Genomic DNA, 23,242 nt, shown 5'->3' with positions numbered 1-23,242 from the left:
GGAAGATGTTCTATGCTGCCTTGAAAAAAATAAAAATTAACAAATCACCGGAGCTAGATGGCGCAGGGTTCTGATGGAACTCAAAACTGAAATTGTTGATCTCCTGGCAAAACTTGTTCCTACAATCAGGCTCTATACCAGAGGACTGGGGAGTAGCTAAAGTAACTCTGATTTTCAAAAAGGGATGGGGGGGGGTGTTTGGAAAATTAAAGGCAAGTTAACTTCAGTGCCGGGTAAATTAATGCAGGCCTTGCTGAAGGAGAGCCAGCATGGCTTCTGCAAGAGAAAGTCTTGCCTCACTAACCTTTTTGGAGTTCTTTGAGAGTGTCAACAGGCATGTGAACATAGTTGATCCAGCTGACATAGTATACTTGGACTTCCAAAAAGCTTTTGACAAAGTTCCCCACCAAAGGCTCTTGAGTAAACCTAGCAGACACGGAATAAGGGGACAGGGTCATGGGATATTCATTAATGGGTGGATTGGTAACTGGTTGAAGGAGAGGAAACAGAGGGTAGGAATGAATGGACAGTTTTCACAATAGAGGGAAGTAAGAAGTGGGGTCCTCCGCGGATCTGAACTGAGACCAGTGCTCTTTAACTTGTTCATAAATGATCTAGAAGTTGGGTTAAGAAGCGAAGTGGCTAAATATGCAGATGACACTATACTATTTAGGGTAGCAAAATGCAAAACAGATTGTTAGGAGCTCCAAAAAGATCTCTCCAAACTGGTTAAGTGGGTGACCAAATGGCAAGTGCGGTTCAATTTTAGCAAGTATAAGCTGATCCATATCGGCGGGGGGACCCAGCTTCACATATACACTGATGGACTCTGAGCTGAGAGAGATCTTGGGCGGGCGGGTGGATAGCTCAGTGTTGACTTGGTGCGTTGTAGCTGTGAAAAAGGCAAATCCCATGCTTGGAATCATTAGGAAGGGGTTTGAAAATAAAACTGCTAATATTATAATATACTCTTATACAAACCTATGGCATGGCACATTTGGAGTACTGTGTGCAATTCTGGTCACCATATCTTAAGAAGGATATTGTAAAACTAGAAAAGGTACAGAAGAGGGCAACCAAGATGATCAGGGGCCTTGAGCACCTTCCTTATGGGGCAAAGCTACAGCATCTGGGGCTCTTTACTTTGGAAAAGAGGCAACTACAGGGAGCTATCATAGAGGTGTATAAAATAATGCATCAAGTAGAGAGTTGACAGAAATTTCTCTCCCTTTCTCACAACACTAGAACCAGGGGTCATCCCATGAAATTGAAGGCCGGGAAATTTAGGACCAACAAAAGGAAGTACCTTTTCCACACAGCACATAATTAATTTATGGAATTCTCTGCCATGGGATGTGGTGATGGCCATCGGCTTAGATGGGTTTAAAAGGGGCTTATACACATTCATGGAGGACAGGACTATCAAACTAGTAGTCTGTTGTCTATTGGCCACCTCCAGCCTCAGAGGCATGATGCCTCTAAATACCAGTTGCAGGTGAGCAATAGCAAGAGAGAACATGCCTTCACTTCTTGCCTTTGGGCTTCTCAGAGGCATCTGGTGGGCCACTGTGTGAAACAGGATGCTGGACTAGATAGCTTCTGGGCCTGATCCAGCAGGGCTGTTCTTATGAATCATTCCAGAATTCTCTTCTGGATCATACTAAAGGAATTCATTGGTGCATAGGCCTTCTCACTGAGACTGTAAACCTACATCTGCACTGAACCACTTCAAATTGTAGATCACAATATGTGATCAGAACATTCCTTCATTCAAAAAAAATAGCCTCTTGAGAAAAAATTGTCATGAATAAGCAGTTCTAGGATTCCAAATCATTTGTAGCTTTCCATGTGCAGGAAATGTTTTGAATAAAAGCATTCAGCCATTAGTTTCTTCTTGCAATCTGAAGTTAATCATTACAGACACCACTGTATTACTTCAGCAAGGTCAAAGAATAGCTAAAGGCCTATCAAGTTTCATTCCTTGGAATGGGTGTATAGTTATAGCCCTTTCCCCTAACCCCACTTCCTTCTCCTCCTTCACCTTCCAACCCACTATTAAAGCCATAAAATGCAACAAGTACCACTGAAAACTAAGACAGCCTTTCTCTGTATAATCCTTACCTGGGTTCTCTTTCTGCAATGGAATGTTTCATTCCTTTCACCATTTCTTTAGGGTTAATGGAAGGAAACAAAAGCCTTCAGTCAGCCTCAGGCAAGATCCTTGAACCAAGTACTTCCAAAAGTTAATGTGGAGTTTATTTCCAACTTGGGGTACTGCCAAACTAGAGCCCTTTAGTGCTGCTAAGGGATTGCTTTTCCACAGTTAGCTGGAAGTGGATTTAAAATGGCATTCTAGTTGGTATTAGTGCTGGTTAGAGTGCTGGACTAGGACCGGGGAGACCAGAGTTCAAATCCCCATTCAGCCATTATACTTGCTGGGTGGCTCTGGGCCAGTCACATCTCTTTCAGCCTAACCTACTTCACAGGATTGATGTGAAGAGAAACTTATGTATGTAGTACACCGCTCTGGGCTCCTTGGAGGAAGAGCGGGATATAAAATGTAGATAGATAGATAGATAGATAGATAGATAGATAGATAGATAGATAGATAGATAGATAAAATTCAAGATCCTTCAATAACATTTGCTCAGAAATCAGTTCCATTCAATAAAGTTTCTTTCCAATACTCACTGAAAGCCTCCATTTTCAAGTTCAGCTGCTTCCCTCTGGAACACAGATTGGGGGGAAATTTAATGTTGAAATAATCTACCTATATATATTTATTTCTCCTAGGCATACCCGTCGCTAATCCCATGCGTGACAGCTCTCGCAAGAAGCTGCCAATTAGCTACAGGGGAGAAAATAGGGATGCTGGCCACCAGTGGGCAGCGAGAACAGGTGGTGGTGGGCCACGCAGCCAGCAGGAGAAGCAGGCAGTGGCAGCGGGCTGGGCCGGGCCAGGCCGCAGGAATTGGCGGGCGGGAGGGGGCAGGCTGGCTTTCCAGCCGGCCCGCCAGCCAGAAAGTGCCGGGTGAGGGGCGGTAGACCGGCCCGGCCGCCAGGAATTGGTAGTCGGGTGCGAGGATGTGGCAGGCCGGCTTTCTGGCCAGCCCACCAGCCATGCCAGGCAGCGGGGGGGAGGGGGGAGGGGGGGAGAAGAAGCAGGCCAGCCTGCCCAGGCAGCAGGAATTGGCAGATGGGCTGGCGAGCAGGAGCAGGTGGCAGGTCGGCTTTCCAGGCAGTCCGCCAGCCATAAAGTACTGGCAGGGGGGCAAGAAGAAGTGGGCCAGCCAGCCAGCCAGAGAAGCTGGCCAGCCAGGCAGCAGAGGTGCAGATGCTCTGCTCCTGGCCCAGCTAGTTTCTCTGAACTGCCCTCATCTCAATTTTCATCCAGGGTGGGTATATGTGAGAAAAGTGAAAGAACAGAACTAGTCTGCTATCCAAAAACAACCACACAGCCTACCTAGATATATATACATACACCTAGATATAAACCATGAGAAGCAGTATGTAATTAAAACCTCTTCCTTATCCCAAAAGGGCACAAGGACTATTCAGCATTAAGCTGTCACCTACACTAAATAGAGATGTGTTCAAACTTTAAGAGAAACAGGAGCCCTGAAAAATCTTAATAGCACTTTGGCTGTACATACTGAACATGATAGCTACGACTTCATTGCTCTCCTTGCCGCCACCCCCACCATAGCCCCTGCTTTACTGCTCAGTGTCAGCCACCCACACTCAGCTGCCCTCTCCTCGCCACCCACTCGCTCTCCACCGCTCGCCCAGGAATAAAAGCAGAGGACTTCAGACTGCCCAGAGTAAGGACTCTAGAGCAGGGTTTCTCAACATGTGGGTCCCCAGATGTTACTGGACTTAAACTCCCATAATCCCCAGCCCCAGTGGCCTTTGGTTGGGAATTATGGGAGTTGAAGTCCAATTACATCTGGGGATCCACACGTTGAGAATCCCTGCTCTAGAGTGATGCATATTCTGTGTAAAAGGTAGACACAGCACTCGGGTATTGTTGTTGTTGGAGGGGGTGGTGTTCTAGCACTACTGGGAACCATAATGACATCAATCATGTTTCCTTACTGCTGCTGTAGGAAAACTAGCCTTAGTAGGAGGTGGAGGGTGGGAAAGAAATGGTAAACATTTGGAAATCACTAGATAACAAAGGATTTAAGGCTATCTTTTAACAGGATATATCGACCCTGTTACCCTCTGTTAATGTAACAATTCAAAATCAAATCTTTATTGTTACGGTCATTCAACCAGCAAAACACAAAGTACAATTTTTTTTTAACATAAAAGCAAAAATGTAACAATTGCGAAAAGGAGCTCTGGGTAGAGGAACAACCTTTGAGATACCACCCTTACAGAGCAAAGACACAATAGACATTGCAAATCTTACATTTTATCATATATATATATATATATATATATATATATATATATATATATATATATATATATATATATTTCCTCAGAAAAGAAAAAGTGCATTTGGAAGATAGACTTAATTCAACTTAGTAGCCTTATTTTTATTTGGGATTTTTGGGGTGGGGAGGGCAAGTACCAACTTTTACATGAGCAAGAATACAAGAACTAATTTTCAATCTAACACAGTTGTGTCATCAGAACAGCCCGGCTGGATCAGGCCAGGGCCTATTTAGTCCAGCATTCTGTTTCCCACAGTGGCCCAACAGATGCCTCTGGGAAGCCCACAGACAAGAGATGAAGGCATAGTCTTTCTCCTGTTGTTGTTCCTCTGCAATTAGTAATTAGAGTACCTTGCCTCTGAGCCTGGAGGTACTCAACTTATACTTTTATGGAAAAAAATAACCTAACACTCTGTCCAATTTTGATATTTTTTCACTTAGAAGGAACTAAGTGTCAAGAGAGTGGCAAAAACAGTAATGTGTGCTAGATCAGTGTTTCTCAACATTTTCAGAGTCAAGGCACAGTACATTCTTCGTGCACAGTTTCCCGGACCAGCAGTTAGTAAAGGGGTTTCAAGTTTAAGTTTAAGCTTATTTATGTATGTATGTATGTATGTATGTATTTAACAGATTTCTATACCGCCCAAAACTTGCATCTCTGGGCAGTTTACAATTAAAATAATATTAGAAGCATTAAAATCATTACAATTAGAATCATTTAAAAGCAAACATCAAATATTAAAACTATCTGCATTAGGCATGCAAGCCAGAAACATTTTGCATTAAAATGGGGACCTCGGATTGAATCGCTTGATAAGGAAAAGTGGGTACTGGTCTTTATGAAGCGTGTGAAAAGCAAACTACTTTTTATTTTCCTTCCATCCTCATGTGAGGCCCTGGATCTCTGTGAAGAATGATTCTTTAGCAGCTGCGATAGGCAGTTGGGTTTGTCTCTGAGTAGTTCCCCAGGCAAATCCTCCTTCTCCCCACACCGCACCCCACTGAGAACACAGAGATCTCTCAAAGATCTTTGAAACAAAGCGAGCAGGGCCAAGTATCCACGGAGCTCTCCTGGGCTCATTTCTAAGCAGGCAGCCCTTAATGCAGGGTTTACATTCATTTCCCTTTCTCGAAATGAACATGAACCCTGCAGTGAGGGCTGCCTGCTTAGGAATGAGCTCGGGAAAGCTCCGTGGATGCTGGGCCCCACCCCCTTTGCATGTTGCAAAGGGGGAAGGGCCCAAGAGCCACAGAGTGTGAGCTAGCTCTGCTGAGCTCATTCCTAAGCAGGCAGCCCTCGCTGCAGGGTTTATGTTCATTTTGAGAAAGCAAAATGAATGTAAACCCTGCAGCAAGGGCCGCCTGCTTAGAAATCAGCTCAGGAGAGCTCCCGACAGCAGCGGCCCCCACCAGCTCAAAAGTGTTGCGAGGGGTTAATTCTCCAAGGCACGAACCAGCACCGATCTGCAGACCGACGGTTGAAAACACTGTGCTAGATGACCCTCCCCCTCCATACTGCTCAAGTTTGATGGGCTTTTACCTATCCTTTGGTCTAGTTCTCACTGATATGGTAAAACCTGTGTCTAGGCTATACCATTTCAAACTACATATGAAAATTCAAATGAATGCTCCTCCAAACAAAAATCCTCCCACAGAAAGAACTAGCACAAGGTTAGACTAGAAACCTTTTCTTTTACAGGTCATGTTATTCCATAACAATTTCTAGAAAATGTAGTCATTCATAACCAATACACAAAAATAAGTTTGGACTTGGAGCCTTTTCACTCAAAAAACATGGATGATCACTGTTTTTTAACTCATTGGATGATCACTTCAAGATTTCAGAAGAAATGTCAGAATACATGTTATAAAAGACACTTATATATATTTTTTAAAAACCCACACACAACCCATAAGATTATTTGCAATATTTCTACAAGTTGTTGCTCCAGAGAGATGAGTGGTTTTGTTGACAACCATTCTGCAAGAGAACAGGCATTTCATGTTTAGTATGAAACAAAACAATTATTAGTATAATCAAATTCCAGTATGAGCCACCATTTTTATTTTTTTTCAAGCAAGCTTGGCTAGGAAATAGTTTATACTCCAGATTCCAACAAAGGCCTGTAGACCATGGGGAATTAACTGATCGAGGATTAAAGGAACCCACTATTCTTACAACAGTAGCCCACAAACATCAACAAGTTATGTATTAGTGTGCAGCATAACACTACTATGCAAAACCAACCATGTAGAAATGACTTGGGGCAGACTTCTCACTTCAACCTCCTCTCCCAACCATTTCTCTCTTCTAATTTTAGAGACAGCAGCTGTCCATCACTAGAGGACCATACTATATGCATTTTTCCTCGCCTTCACATTAAAGAGCTAGTGCCTTTGTCGCTCAGAAAAAGAGGTATAAGTAGCTTCAATGGGATTGCAACATTGAGCATACAGGCAAATCTCATTATACGCAGAACCACTATCCATGGGTGTCAGAACCATTATCCGTTGGTCTAAATATTCCTTATTTGTGGGTATGAAAGAATTAAAACCCACACATCCATGGTTCCTAGAAGGCCGGAAATGACTGAGAGGGTCATTTCCAGCTGGCATTTTGTTTGCAGGCTCATTTTGTATAAAATTAAAAATTAAAAAAGGGAAAATGTGTGACTTTTGGGGACCATTTGAGCCTTTTGGGGAACATTGCTGGATGCCAGAAGACCTATGGAGCACAGTGAGGCACTTTATTTGGCCCATTGGGCCAGTTCAGGCAGAACATGGAATCATAGTCCTGTTCTACGCTGCAATTTGCTCTTAGAGTTTGGTTTCTGTAGTTTACCTCTGGCTGCTATCCCAATCCATTCCACAATTATGTGGAATTATGAATGTGATCATTGTTCTCATTTTTCCAAACAGTTCCCTATACACAGTCATGCAATTCCCCAGTATTATTATTAAATGGCAGTGGCTCTCATAGTTATTGTACACCGGCCAGAGCCTCTGGATGGGGCGGTTTATAAATGTAATAAATAAATAAATAATCCAACTCTTAACAAAGCTTCACCATGTCAGTTAGTTACACTCTTACTATTGGCCAACAAATGAAGTAGAACTGGGAAACCTTCTCTTCAGACCAGGCCTCCACAACATCCGGCCCGTGAGGCCTTTTTCTCTTGGCCCACAGGGCCATTCCTGCTACTCACCGCTTGCCTCCCCTTGCCACAAACCGCCGGGTTTCATTTTGATTTTCATTTCAGTCGCCACACGGCCAAGGGGATGGCTGCTGGGGGTGAGCCAGTAATCCTTTTAACACTTGCTCCCGGCAGCAGCTACCATAGTGACGCAGGGCCTGCTGTTTGGCCCGGCGTCTCTTCCCAACTGCAAAGCATACCTGCGCAGTTGAGAGATTGCCGCAAGCCCATGATGTTACAGGCTTGCGACGATCTCTTAACTGTGCAGGTGCACCTCATAGCTGGGAAGAAATGCCAGGCCAAACGGCAGGGCCAGCGTCACTCTGGTAGCCACCGAGTGGGGGAGATAGAAGGACTACCACTACCCCCCGTCAGCCATCCCCCCGGCTGAAATTAAATGGCTGAAATTAAAAAACAAAACACGACACGGAGGTTATCACCAGAGGGAGGCAGCGGCAAGCAGTAAAGGGTTCGGCAGTGAGTGGCTCTTTCCATCTCTCTTTTTTTGTTAAACTTTCTCTTGACAAACCTACCCATCCTCTTTCCATCTCGTTCTTAACTTTTTCTCGCTCTCTCTCCCTCCCTCTCTCCCCTTAAACCTGTCCCATCCCCTTTTCGTTTTTCTATCCCTCTCTCAAGCCAAACCTACCCATCCTCTTTCCATTTATCTTTTTTCTTTTTTTAACCTTTTCTCTCTCTTTTTTACTCTCCCCTCGAGCCTGCCCCATCCCCTTTTCCTATCCCTCTCTCTCTCGCTCCACCCCCCACTTTCTCTCTGGTCAAGCCTCCCCCATCCCTTTTCTCTCTCATCTTCCACACTGATGGAGGTTGTGGTGAAGGATCAAGCTGTAATTTTAATCAAAACTTCAGAGAAAAACTTCTCTTAATTTTTTTCCTTACAAGTGCTCCATGTTAAGTGGGGTGACTGATATGAATAATAAACTGTGAAACCATGGGAGCTTGTATTATTTTTCCTTACAAATGCACTATTTTCAAGTTTGTGTGTGAATTATCAAGATGGGCTGTGAATCCATGAAGGAGACTCTGCTGTTCTTTTTAACAAGTGTATTAATGTATTCTATAAGAATGAAATTTAATTTTAAATTGATCTGGACCTGCCAACAAAAGTTAAATTGTAATTAAATTCATTTTAATTTGATTTAATTAATTAATTAAGTGTTACTTTAATAATCAGCATCTAAAGATTGACCTTGCCTCCAACACACCAAGTCACGGTCAGTTTCGGGCCACCAGGGCATTTGCGTTGAGCAGCCCTGCTTCAGATGCTCAACCTCCAAGTTTTTGTTTTAACAGTTTCTTCACTACTCTGTGGAGGAATAAATAAGAGGGGTTTTTGCATAACAATAAAGATACCGAAGAGTTTAGTCTCATCAACCTGCAGATTTGTTATCAATGCAGGTCTCTGAAAAATTCTAATTAAGGCTTTAAACAGATGAGAATATCTAATGACCCCACTCTAAAATGTAAGTAAGAAACCTAACTTTTCCTCTGAAGTAAAGAACTTTCAGTTCATATAATCATCTTGCAGCTTTTGCTATACCTAGCTCCTTCTTAACAAAAACCCGCAAAAATAAGCATATGTTCTAACAGGGAAGAAATGAAGTAACAGCTGCCCTGAATAGCCACGTTCCTTTGGATCTTCCAAGCCCTCAAGGTACTTGCATGCTGTGAGAAAAGACAGTCTCTTAACATGTTGCAGTCAAGGAATCCAAAGCTTTGAAGAAGAAGAAAACAAGCATGTCAGCACTAACAAGTCTCGGGATACTTCCTTTTCTACATTAAAGTTCATGAACAGGCTCAACAGTTGTATAACAAACCACTGTAGAACTTTCTCTACTAAAAATGTTTAATCCAAGATTAAGGTACCCAAACTTGTACTGTACCGTTAAAGGCAATACCAGCATAATGTTGTTACATAGCTCTGTACAAAGGTATTGATGTCAAACATGCTTCTGTTCAAAGAGGGAGGCTCAACCTAGTAATTTAAAGAAAGTAGTTCCACTGAGAGTTAAAGTCATCATGACCCACATGCAGATGGTTAAAATAAGGGTAGTTTCAGGCATTATGCACAACAAACCTGGGTTTGTCACCATGAACACTCAAGCAGATGCTGCAGTAAGCCCTGGCTCTTGGCACAGCATTGCTGTATGGCTTATATGCTTGATGGATTCACACTTGACATTTTTAGGTATACACCTAAACATGCAGAATGAGAGTAACCCTGTACAGATTCTGCCATAGTTTGAAACCTCAGTACCAACCACAGCACTTTAACACAATAATCAAGTCTGGGAATAGCATGAGCCTGGCCAGTAGATTATTTTTATGAGGGAGTCACTCTCTATAGTCACTATAAAAAGATTCTTTTCACTGTTAGTCCTCATTCTCAGTGGAAATGAACACACAAAATTGCATTTGCTTATATACATTCCTTATGACTCTGGACTATTCTCTCCCTGGTTACCTCTTCCGCTATCAATCTAATTTAAATTTGTAAGCTTCTTGGTGCAGGGACCCATTTTGTTAATCTGTAACATGTTTTTGCACAGTAGTAAAACCAGTTATGCTTCTACCAGCTGACAATTATTCCATCAAGCATGTGCTGTAATATAACTTCCTGTCCTCCCTCTATATATAAAGAACTTACCCAGACATTTCAAATCCTAGGTATCCTGACACTCACCCCTCACTCCCAACAATACAAAAACCTATATAGATGGGCCTTTCATCACTCATGCAGGGTGCTGGAAATTGAAATTAAGTACTCTGGAAGGTTCAATTGCCAGCTGAGGCATGGAATGAGGAAATTCTCTCTCACGGGGTGAGGTGGGAGGATACAAAAGCCCCCAAATCTTCCTCTGAAGAGAAGTCCAATACCATCCCAAATCCTAGATGTGAAGGAAGACACCTCCAACCCATTTAGAAGAACTGTAGGTACAGATGACAGTAAAAGAGCAATACATCTTCACTTGGGAAGCACAGGTTGCCCCAATCAAGTAGTGGGGGAAGTATATACATGAATAAATGTGCATGAACACTAAGAAATGAAAGCAAAGACACAGGCTTCCCTATAACTATAGATCAAGAATAGCTTAGAAAGCAAGATGGAGTAATTGTCTGGAGAACACCCAGACCATTAGGCCATAAAGGTTTTGCAGAAGCAATGGGGATACCATTTTCTAGCCTCCAGCAGTCCTGGAACAAGGAAACAAATTCCTTCCCTTTCAGTCAGTAGGTAAGTTTTTAACTGGAAGTTGGAGGAGGCAGGGTGAAGAGACTGTTCCCCTTTTCAGAAAAGATCCATCTTTCCGTGAGGCTGCCCCAATGCAACCAGTAACAGAAACCAAGTATCCACACCAGTGCGGAAGCATAGTTTTTTCTCTTCCTACCTAGAGTGATTTTTAGAACCTCTTTAACCAATTAACAAAAACCATTCTGCAACAGAAAGAAAAAAAATTCCCATTCCCTAAACATATACTCTCAAACCATAGAGCAGAAACATAGTGGGCTTATTCTCAGTGGTAGCCTAATTCTGTTTAGCATTACATAAAAGCATAAGAACAGCCCTGCTGGATCAGGCACAAGGCCTATCTAGTCCAGCATCCTGTCTCACACAGTGGCTCCCAGATACCCTCTCTCCTGCTGTTGCTCCCCTGCAACTGGTATTTAGAGGCATATTACCTCTGAGGCTGAAGGTGGCCTACAGACATCAAATAGTAGCCACTGATAGAACTCTCCTCCATGAATTTGTCTAAGCTCCTTTTAAAGCCATCCAAGCTAGTGGCTATCACCATATCTCATGGCAGAGAATTCCATAGATTAATTATGCACTCTGTGAAAAAGTTCTTCCTTTTGTCGGTCCTAAATTTCCAGGCAGTCAGTTTCATGGGATGACCCCTGGAGGAAGAATTTTTTTCTCTGTGTACACTCTCTCTATTCCACACATAATTTCTACACCTCTATCATGTCTCTCTTAAGAGTTCCTTAAGAACTCTTGGGTTGATGCCATCTGGCCCTGGCGATTTGTTAATTTTTAGTTTAGATTAGAACATCCTCTCTCATCGCCTCAAATTGACCATTATTCAGCCTCCAAGCCTGAGAAGCTCAGTCCCAGAGCAGGTATATGGTCAGTCACCTCCACCATGAAGACAGATGCAAACAACTCATTCAGCTTCTCTGCAATCTCCTTATCCTCCTTAATAGTCTCTTTCATACCCGCATCACCTAAGGGGTCCAACCACCTCTCTGGCAGGTTTTCTGCTTCAGATATTTGTAAATATGTTTTTGTAATTACCCTTGATAATTCTAGCTATATGTTCCTCAAACTCTCTTTCTGCACCCCTTATTGTCTCCTTGCATTTCTTTTGCCAGAGCTTATGTTCCTTTTTATTCTCTTTATTTGGGAAAGACTTCCATTTTCTGAAGGTCTTCTTTCTTTTTATAGCTTCCCTGCTTGTTAGCTGCACTGGTTTCCTCCTGAAATTAGTGGTATCTTTCTCCTCGGTATACAGTCCAGCTGTGCTTCTATTATTGTGGTTTTGAATAAGTTCCATGCTTTCTGAAGTAATTTGACTCTCCTGGCTTTTCCTTACAGCTTCCTTTTAACCAGTCCCCTCATTTTTGAGAAGTTTCCTCTTCTGAAGTCCAACATATCTATGTTGGACTTGCTTAGCAGTGCTCTACTTGCATATACACTGAATTGGGTCACACTATGGTCTCTATTCCCCAATAATTCTACAACTCAGACATTTCACACAGGTCCTGGGCACCACTCAGGATTAATTCCAAGGTCGCCTTCTTTCTGGTTGGTTCCGTGATCAACTGTTCTAAGGCACAGTCATTTAGCATGTCCAGAAATTTGGCTTCTCTGTCAATACCCACACTTGAATTTGCCCAGTCTATGAACCTAATGGTGCCGCAGAGAAGCAACCTGCCTAGGGAGCAAGAGGCTGTCAGTTCGAATCGCCACCGGTATGTTTCCCGGACTATGTGAAACAGCTATGTGAAACAGGTGCTGAAAGGCATCATCTCATACTGCGTGGGAGGCAATTGTAAACCCTTCCTGTATCCTATCAAGAAAACCACATGGCTCTGTGGTCACCAGGAGTCAACACCGACTAAATGGCACAATCTTTCCTTTTTTCTTTATGTGAAGGTAATTGAAGTCATCCATTATTACAGCTCTGTCTCTCTTCGATACACCTCTGATTTGCTTCTCCAGTTCCAAGTCACTCTCAGCTTTTTGATCCAGTTAGCACATCCCTAGTAACACATTTCCTTTCCATCCTCATATTGTCATATTCTGTCCTCATATTGTCACCCATAATGATTCTGAAGACGACTCCTGTCCTCTTAGGTTTTCTAGCTTGTTTGATTCTATCCCTTCTTTAGTATACAGTGCTACTCCACCCACAATCCTACCCTCCTTGTCCTTTCTATAGAGTTTGTATTCAGGAATAACAGTGTCCAACTGGTTCTCACCATTTTGCCAGGTTTCTGTTGTGCCCACTATATCTATGTTTTCATTAGCAACCAAGCACTCCAGCTCACCCATCTTGGCTTGGAAGCTTCTAGCATTGGTATATAAACACCTATATGCCAATTCTCTTACTTGGTGTTGGTGTGTGCTATCTCCCTTACCTACATTTGGCTTCCAGGTCCTCCCAGCTGCATTTCCCAAAATCGTTGGTGCAGACATGCATGACAACTGACTCCTCCTCAGCCCTGCCCAACAGCCTACCTAGATGCTGCACGATGTCCGCAACCTTCACATCAGGCAGTCAAGTAACCATGCAGACTGCATGGTCACATGCAGGTCACAAACACATCTCTCTATACCCCTAATCAAACCACCCACTACTAGGAAGGCCCCCCCCAGAGGAGTATCCTCTGTGCTAGGGGAAATGAGCACATCACCAAAGGAAGGGGTCCATTCTAAGGCAGCACTCCCCTCTTCCTCAGACTCATGTTCTCCTCCCCCCACTCCCCAAGACCTTCGTTCTCCATGACAGCACAGGAGCTATTAGCCTGGGAGTGGGATGTCTATCATATCCTTGAGGGTCTCATCCACATACCTCATTGCCTCCCTGAGCTTCACCACGACAGCCATCTTGGCTTCAAGGGAGCAGACCTGTTCCCTGAGAGCACTGAGCACATACCCATGACTCTGCCCCTCAGACAGATAATCACAGATGCAACAGTCTGTACAATACACAGGGAAGCACCCCCTCCCCTGTTGGCATTCAATCTTCATAACTAGTTTTATTGGCTATTTAGAATATATAGAGCTTGTTTACTTGAAAGCTAGGCCTTAACTGCAGTTGTCAGCTAATTAAAGATTTTAAGCTCTGTCCTCCAAAAAAATTACAAAAGTGGGATAGTGTTCACCTTCTCCTTGTGCTGGAGGTCTCCTTTGTGATAAAGGGGGACCACGTGTGCACCTCCCCACAACCTTTCCAGATTAACTGCACACAAAACTCCTTTAATATCTGTTAAACTCCTGTTTACAAAGCTGTGGGTAGGAAAGCTCCACTGGTCTGAGCCTTGTCTTCTCAAGAGCTGCTTCTAAACTGAGCCACCTCAGGAATGTGGCCCCTCTCACAAGCTATATGACTCACATGCAGTGAACCTCCACCCACTATCTCTCTATTGAACTGAAACTAAAGGACCCTGTCAAAAACAAACCCCTAGCCAGAAAGAAATCAAACACTAGAAAAAAAACAAGCCCTAACAAACTAACTTTGTCCTTCCCCATTGTTTTCTTGTCAATTTATTTGCTTGCTTTCTTCTTTATGAAACAAAGGTTTGCTGCCTCCCCTGGTCTGAGCCTCATCTTCCCAAGAGCTCCTTCCATTGAACTATTTCAACACTGATCTAACCTAGTACAAGCTCAACTGTGGCAGTGGCATCCAATGTTCTCTTCCACCTTATGTATATACGCAGCAGAAATGCAGAATAGCCCAAGTTTCCCATTCTGGACTTTCAGATAGCCTGTTCCTCAAAAGTCATGCAGTATAACAAGCTCACAGAAAAATATGTGAAGATGCTGCTATTACCCATTACTAGCTCAGTACCATTTTATTACAGTATGCTTTACTGGCTACCAGGGAGCTTCAAAACCAAATGGTGCCTGGTCACCCAAGATATATTCACCCAAGGGCTTCTGGTAGTGAACTAGAAGCATATTCAGCAGTACCTGCATGCAAAGAGATACAAATACTGTACAATGTACTACCATGCAAACACTGTGTTAGCACTACCAAGTGTTATGTACAGCAACTTACAGGTCTTAAGTACACTGAATGGGAACACCCAAGAGCCATAAAAAGCACTGCACAGATGCATTCCGTGCAAGAAGTGACCAGTCAACCAAGGCAATTCCAGTCCTGCTTAAGTTTCAGCAGCATTCTACAACATTCTCATTTTAAGGTATCAAATGAATACTATGTTCCTACTTCTTCATAAAGCTTTGCTTCTCTTTATGCATCTTATGCAGCATTCATCACAGGCTTGACCCCAACCTCATTTCTACATGTCCATTTTTAGATCCCATCCTCAAACCCCTCATGGCTATGTGTTTCAGGGTACAGGCAGAGTTCACCTTATTTTGAAGAATTTATGCCCCATCAAATTCTAGCTGTTTTCCCCTGCATGGAAGCACAGAGTTAGCCAACAGCTAGAAAACATATTAAAGGCAGTGGCTGAGCTATGTAGGTAGAAGTCCTGTGCAAAGGCTAAACAGAGTCAAAGCGGACAGTTATCAGGATAAGTGCAGTTATGATTGGGTGTATAATCAAAGCTTTTATGTGCAACAACTATGCATTGCACAATTTACTCATGCCTTTATATTCTGAATTAAATTAGTAACAATGTGAACAAGCAATTCCTTCTCACGCACCCATTATACAGGCTCGTCTTGAGTGTATTTTCACACAGGATGCTTGAGCCCGCTTTTGCGTTTCCCAGGTCTTGAAATTCAAATTCCTACAATGGCTGGAACACAATGTAATTAGAGTGCGTTCCTAGTGCCACCTATGAAAACCTACTGGGTGAAGACATATTCTGGGAGAAGTACCCAATTCTAAGCCCTGGTGGTTCTGCTATCACTCCCATGCAAAACAAAAAGCTATTTGGAGGCGTCTGTACAGCAAGTGGGCCTCGATACAAGGTACATTTGGGGGGACAAGGGGAGAAAAGAAAGGACATACGAAGGAGGACTTTCCTTGCCCAACAGCCACTTGTCCGGCCAAGTAGCCGAGGGGACGAAGGGAGTTTCTAGAGACCGTTGAACCACCGGAAGTAGCGCGAGGCAGCAGCAACGGCCCGCGTCGCCTCCCCCCTCCTCCGCTCCCCCACCCCTGGGGAGAGGGGGGCATCCGGCCACTCCGCGCGCGCTCTCTTCCTTCAAGCGCAGCAACTCCCCCGATCTACGAAACCACGTCAGAGAACAGCCTCGCGAGCAACAGAGATGGAATGGGGGGGGGGGAGAGGAAACGGCCGGTCCGCCCTTCCTCCCTCCCGCACGGGTCGGTTTCTTATCCCGCAGGTAAGGAAGGAGGAAAACGGAAGCCAGAAAAGGAGGAGGGAGGAAGCGGCCGTGGTTAAACAGCTCCCCCAGGCACGCGCGGCAGGCGGGGTGGGAGTGTCAGCGCCGCCTCACCTGCTTGCCCCGGTAGAAGAGGCGCTGGCGGTCCGGGCTCACGCGGAAGCTCTCCTGGATCTTCTCGCGCAGACTCTCGATTTTGGTGAGGCGGCTGAGGTCGTCGATGGTCTGGGTCTGAGCTCCGTCGATGGTGCGGACCTGAATCCACATGGCGCGCTCCCAGCTCCTGGGCCTCGCAGGAGGCGAGGGGAAGGCAAGGCAAGGCGCTTCCCGCCTCTTTGTTTTGCGAGTCAGCAAGGCGGGAGCAAGAACGCGGGAGGAGAAGGGAGGGCGCCTTCCTTAATCCCGAGGACCACCGCGAGCCTCCTTAACGGCTGGCCGGCCTCCCTCCCTCCTTCCTGCCCTGCCCCGCCAGCAACCCTCGGTCCCTCCCACCCCCGTTCTCCTTCAGCAACACGCCCGGAAAAACGGCTCAATCCAGCAGGCTCCGAATGGCGGCGGCAGACCCTGTCAGGATAAAGCGCTAGGAGCTGGCGGGGCTTGCCTAGCAGGCACCGGCGGGAGCCATGTCCTAACCCCGAGGAGTGTTTACCAGCCGCTGCTGCTCTCACATGGAGGTCACGGCGCCAACGCGGATCTCGCGAGAAAAGCTCAGACCCCCCCCCCCCAAACTGTCCGCGCTCTCCCTCCCCTGTCCCCCTCCCACCCCAGCGAGTGAAGAGCGGAGGCGGGGCTTGACGTGCTCAGTCTCTATTCGCTCCTCCCCAATCGCTGCGGAGGGCCGGCGACGCCCCCCCTTCGCCGGGCCCCGCCAGCTCCTCGGGGCTGGGTTGCTGGCGGGAGGTGGTGCCCTGCGGTCTGGCGCCCTTTCTCTTTGCTCGGGAAGACGTGTCCGTGGAGTGCCCCGGGGGGGGGGAGGGGGGCATAGCTTGGCGGTAGTGCGCGTATTGCTTTGTGTGTTGAAGCTCCAGGTTCAGTTCCTGGCGCCTCCAGATAACGCTGGTAAGGGCCCCTCTCTGAAACCCTGGACTCTGGAGAGACATTGTCCGCCTGCATGGACAGTACTGACCTAGCTGGGCCTGCGGTCCGATTTTGTACAAGGTAACTTCGAATGTGATCAGCCCAACCCTACCCCTTGTTGACTTGAGTATAAGTCTCACTTATTCTCAAGCCGGTCTACACAGAATTGCAATAGACTGAAATTATAACCTATACATGCCGCCTGAATCCCATCTATGTAGGTTTCATTGGGATAACAATATTTTGGGTTTGGCCCCTCTAAATGAATGAGGACCAGCTGAGGCATGATATGTTCATGTGTTGTATGGGGAGACTCCTTTTTCCACCAAAGGGTGAGCTGAAACTTTCCACATTCTGTCCCTTTAGGCTCTTTCTCCCAGAACTGGCACCCCTCTTCTCCAGCCGAGATGTATGTAAAGGCTGGTTTGGGAAATAAAAAAATTTATTGAATCAACAAATTACCAAAAACATACGGTATGGTACCATGGTACAATTACATACAAAGGAGTGCTGCTACATTGCATATATACAGATATGTACAAAAAAATACATGTTGGGAAGGCAACTGAATTAAATCAAGTAGTTAGAGGGGTGACATCTAACGTCCATTTCCATAGCTTGTCCCATTGCTTCTCAGAAGAGTTACATTTATCTTTCTGAATATAGCCATACAATCTTTTCCAGAAAAATCGTACAGTTCTATCCACAGGTATCTGTTGATTTCGCTTCACCTCTCCGTTCTTGTGTAGCAGCATTGCATGAATTACATACAGGTTTATTAACCAAATTACAGAAAAAGATACACCCAAGTTTCTGACCTCACGTTACCCATCTCATTCCGTTTCCTAGGGAAATTCTTGCAAGGGCCCAGAAAGGAGGTCCTATTGCATAAGCATGAGACTATTTCTTCCCATGTCTGGTGTTCCAGTGCAGGCCAAGTCAACATCGTACTGACTCCAGACAATACCCTTCTAGCTACAATACACTCCTTCAGGGAATATGAATGGGTTTCCCTGAAGGTAGTGCCCAGCCTACAGGCTTCTTGTTGACACAGAATCCTAGGACTGACCTGTAGGTCCAATGGGAGCCATAACTTAGTTGCGCTGACCGGCAGGACTAGGTGAGATAAGCGCCACCTCGTTTCCCACAAATGAAAAGGGATTCTTTTCTGTTTAAACAGCAATAGGGCGGTCAGGTTGCAACAGGTATTGTGAGAAATGGCCTTTTTTACACTTAGGTTTCAGAGCTGGTTCAAAGAGGGTGTTTTCTAAAACATGGGTAAGGATCACTTTCCTGAGTTGCTAGACCGAGGAAGGTCCTCGAAAAAGGTCTGGAACTACCTCCCATTTTTTAAACAGAAGGAATAGATCTCAGGAAATCCGGATTGGCTGCTTTCATTGAGCACCTGACATTACCGGTCTTTTTGACTTTTGCCAGTCCAAAGCATAAAAAGGGAAACCCAGATTTTTTGCAGAAGATTAAATACATTACAGACATTAGACATTAACAAAAATCCAATTTCCAAAATTATATGACATAACTTCAGTAACGAAATAGGGTAGCAATGCTGGGAGAGCTAACTCACTTTCTCAATTTCTTTGAAGGCAACCACGCGGGCTAATGGGGAGGATGTTGTATGCCACACTAAATGGAAGATCTGACTCTCAACCCTCTGAAGAAGAGCCTGCAGAGGGGGGTAAACAACTGCCAAAATGTACACCAGAGGTATCAGGTATGTCCGGATATACACCACTCTTTGGTAGATGGTCAGATTCCATTTTTTCCATAAGGCCAGTTTGTTGGCCACTTTACCTTCCCAGTTGGTCCAATTCTTCTCCCAAATTTGCTCCTTAATGCCAAATTGGGTCCCTATAATATTAATTGTATCCTCCCAATTTAGAATCGATTCCAAGGTTCAACCATTTCTGTACTCAGAAAAGATGACGGAGCTGCTGCCCTTCATGGTCCACTCTAACCAAAACACTTTTGTGTACATTTAATTCAGAGTCTGAAATTGTACTGGTTGGTGAAAGGCTGGTTTTGGCAATTCAGTGGTGAAGCAAAGGAATGCATCCTATATATGCTCAATAGGTGGTCTTATGGCCACAGAGCATGTGACATTTAAAGCATTTGTTAGCCCTGATGGACTTAGTTCTTCATTCATAAAATGGCAGCTGTATTAGCTCCTCCACCCTGTCCCAACACACATACACAAATGAAGGGCAAAAGAAGATGAGTGGGGCCAATTGCGACTTATCCTTTGGTACAGTCATGTGTTTCCTCTGCTGTAAAGCTAGAGAATGAAGTACAGCAGAGGAAACACACACCATGACTGGACCAAAGGATAACAGAAGTATAAAGAATGTGATTAAACATAGTGTGGGCTGATGCATTAGATGCTAAGAATATAAGAAGATGCCCAAGGCCTATATAGTCCAGCATCCCGTTTCACTCAGTGGCCCACCAGATGCCTCTGAGAAGCCCACAGGTCAGAGGTGAGGGCATGCCCCCTCTTTTGCTGTTGCTCCCCTGCAACTGGCATTTAGAGGCATCTTGCCTCTTAGGCTGGAGGTGGCCTATAGCATCTGCATCTGATTAAGTAGACTCTTGCCATAGAAAGTTCATGTCACAAGGTACTACATGATTTTGTCCTTTTGCTTAAAAAATGAACATTATTGCTCTTTTAGAAGAAAACAACGTCATCGTCTGCCACAGAAGACAGCTTGGATTTGAAAATGCTAAATAAGAGTTAAATTGAATGTGGTTTCATAACTCTCAATTTGAAACAGAGTCAACCTAATCATTTAAATTGAGGGGAATTTAGACCTGTTTAGTGTTATACCACTCTTTCTAAATCACCTAATTCAATAAAGATGCCATTTTCAGATATCAGTAATTTCTAAGTTGATCAATAACAGAACAGAAAAATATTAGACCTGTGTGGTTTTTATATAATTCTTAAAGTAAATCTGATTAATTTCCATAGGATTTTGGTATAAGGAAAGTATCAATAAACTATATTAATTTAAATTTAAAAGCTCTTGAGAATTTGAAAGTCAGATACTGATCTTGTGAAAAGAAATCATGTTAACATAGGGATAGAGAAAATCTGGCCTCAGACTCAAAATAGATGCCATTTTTTTTTTCCCCAACCATGTTATGGGGAGGCTTTCTCTTGACCTAACCTGAGGGTTTTTAATGTGTGGGCCATGTCGCCTCAGGGATCCATAGGGTAGGTTCAAGTGGTCGGTTAAAAAATCTTTGCTGCACTGAATTTAATTTGCTTTCTGATGAGCCAGAATAAAGTTCTTGAAAATAACTGTCCTGTGTACTTTTCCCCCTCTCATTTTTACTGGAACCTTAAGAAAATAAATGATAAAAATGGAGTGGGGGAAGGGGATTCATGGATACAGTAGCAGCTGGTGTGGCGGGGTAGAATAAGCTGCAGGTGCTGCTCATTCCCACTTTTCTCATCCTGTCTTGGCTGCTTCTCTGTGTCTCACCTCACCACAGCATTAACCCCAGGCAGTGTTCTCTCTAATTTGTTTCATCTGTGTGCAGAATTAGTTTTGTTCTGAGTGGCAGTATCAAGGCAGGGTGTGCGCACATGGATTCAGAGTGGGATCTTCCTGATTCAACTTGAGCGGGATATAAAATTAACTGAGCGGACATTAAAAAATGTGTGAGTGTGTGCACATGCACACGCCTTAGAGCAGGGGTTCTCAACATGTGGGTCCCCAGATGTAATTGGACTTCAACTCCCATAATTCCCAACCAAAGGCCAATGGGGCTGGGGATGATGGGAGTTGAAGTCCAATAACATCTGGGGACCCACACGTTGAGAAACCCTGCCTTAGAGGGAACACTGACCCCAGGCACATGGGCTTGTCATTCACTGGGTTTCCCAATCCAGCGAATGACCAGGCCAAGTGCCTGGGGTTAGCAGTAAGGCAAGAGACAGCGCAAGAGTGGGAACGAGCCCCATCCCTTGAGAATAAGGGGAATCAATAGGTGCAAAAAAGATGAAGTTTCATCCCACTGAGTTCCCACAAGATATGGGGCGGGTTTACATTACCTGCTGCAAGTAAGCTGGTAAAATGTAAATAAAATATTGGGACAAAAGAACGCATGCTCCCGGTGAGCATGACATTCAAACTTATCCAGGTGTGCTCGTGCCACAGTACCAAGATTCAAGCAACTTCAAATTGTGCTGGGCAGGCCACCAGAAGATGGCCATAATTCAAGTGATGCGAGTTAACAAAATAACCACTCCTCCTATACTACTAGTTATAGTGGGTTTGAACATATATTTTTTCTGGATAATGGTTTTCCAGTTGATTTACAGGTGGTTAGAAATTCTCAAAAGTACTTCTTGCAAGATATAGATAGATAGATAGATAGATAGATATACACACACACACACACACATACACACATACAAAATAAGCAACTTTGTAAGAAATAATAAGTTGCTATTAAAATCTGTGAAAATCAACAGAAAAAAAGGATATTTTACAAGTAGTATGCCTGACAAATAATGGAACTGGTTGCAAGACTCGGGGGGGGGGGGGGGTTAAAAAAAATCAGGCACCGTGGAAGTGAAAGGAGATGACCTTAAGATTTGTTAGAGCTGAAGATTCAGTAGAAATGCTCCATTGCTTTCAGAGAAGGGTTTTTTCCCCAAATCCCTAGTCAAGTCGGATGCTTTAGAAATGCTCCACTGATTTTAAATGAGCTTTTCTACCAAATCTTGATACAGATGTAATACTAATTCTCAGCTGAAACTAATGGAAGATTACTATCATCTTCAACTTAATTTAGAATGTGGTGGAAATGTTCCAGCAAAACTAATGAAGGATTTGATTCACAATACATTTTATCTTTTACATAAGCTATTTCCAATTCCTGATCCTTGTAAAGGAGGAGAGAAATACCACTGGGATGAAATCCAGTGCTACAGGTATCCCCTTTTGAGTGGATTTGGATTTGGTGGTAGCCCCCTTATGCCAACAGAAATCGAGATATGCCTCCACCATTCTTGCTACACTGGTTCAAGTGTACCACTACACCATCATAACTGCATTGCTGGCAAAACTGCTGGCACAGAGTCAAAAATGGCAGGATCATGGGTGTGTCGTGGAGCAGGGTGGATGTACACCAAATCCTACACCCCACTCAGGCACCCCCTGCCCGATGACAGCTTAACATTCTGACTTCAGATGTTGTGTTAGTTGATAACTGCTCATTGGAATCAGTGAAGAACAAAAACCTCTGCTCCTGCACTGCCTCATGCTTCACCCATTTTGCCACAGTGGGGGATGTCCTGATTAACTGCACATACAGGGTGCAGCAAAAATCATAAACCCATTTTATTTTTTCATGATAATAGAAATCATTGTTTCCTTTGGTTCAGATAATGATGTAAACCGCTGAGTTTTAAGACATGAAAAAGTGGACACTTCAAGAATGCTATGCTATAGTGGAACACGATTTTAAACATAGATCCTTTGTCATTCCTGCACAAACGGCCCCATCAAAACCATACATCAGAAGATGCGTGTCCAGATTCCATGAAGATGGGACTGTGGCAGATGCACAACAGTATAGTAGACCACGCTCTGCCAAAACATTGAACAAGTGCATGAAAGTATATTGAACAATCCATCAAAATCAAAAGACCATCTTTGGAGCATAAATTGTCTGAAAGATCTTTAAGACTAATCCTGAAATGTGATTTGAATTATTTTCCATATGAAATTCAGTTAATCCAGAGTTCTATTGGTTAACAGTTCCTACCTCTCAACAGCTAACTCCTGTCTCTGAAACAGGAGATGGAAGATAAGATGGTTGTGTATTGGTGAATGCCAGGCACTCAACTCCCCAAGCATCGTAACTGCAGGCCAAACACTGTTTTCTTTTGCAAGGTTACAGCATGGTCACAGCACAAACTGCAGCTCCACAGG

At 44.1% G+C, this 23,242-nt stretch overlaps 1 protein-coding gene across 9 annotated transcripts in view; it reads right to left on the bottom strand.

Moving 5' to 3' along the window:
- Nucleotides 1–16,469, bottom strand: part of UHRF2 (ubiquitin like with PHD and ring finger domains 2) — a 120,079-nt gene extending 103,610 nt beyond the window's left edge. The window contains exons 1-3 of one of the 9 annotated variants that reach the window (XM_053291937.1): nt 16,317–16,428; nt 2,692–2,726; nt 305–426 (exon numbers count right to left, since the gene is read on the bottom strand). In XM_053291937.1, the coding sequence (XP_053147912.1) occupies nt 305–426; nt 2,692–2,704 (135 nt within the window). In that variant the 5' untranslated portion in view covers nt 2,705–2,726; nt 16,317–16,428. Of the gene's footprint in view, nt 1–304; nt 427–2,691; nt 2,727–15,554; nt 15,574–15,864; nt 16,050–16,316 lie in introns of those variants that run through there. The other 8 variants (XM_053291938.1, XM_053291940.1, XM_053291941.1 and 5 more) reach the window with 8 other exon arrangements.
- Between the last annotated feature and the right edge of the window lie 6,773 nt (nt 16,470–23,242).

This window comes from Hemicordylus capensis, chromosome 2 (genome assembly GCF_027244095.1).
Source record: "Hemicordylus capensis ecotype Gifberg chromosome 2, rHemCap1.1.pri, whole genome shotgun sequence".
NCBI lineage: Eukaryota > Metazoa > Chordata > Lepidosauria > Squamata > Cordylidae > Hemicordylus > Hemicordylus capensis.
Note: the sequence above shows the minus strand (reverse complement) of the source record. Positions and strands in the feature narration are given on the sequence as shown.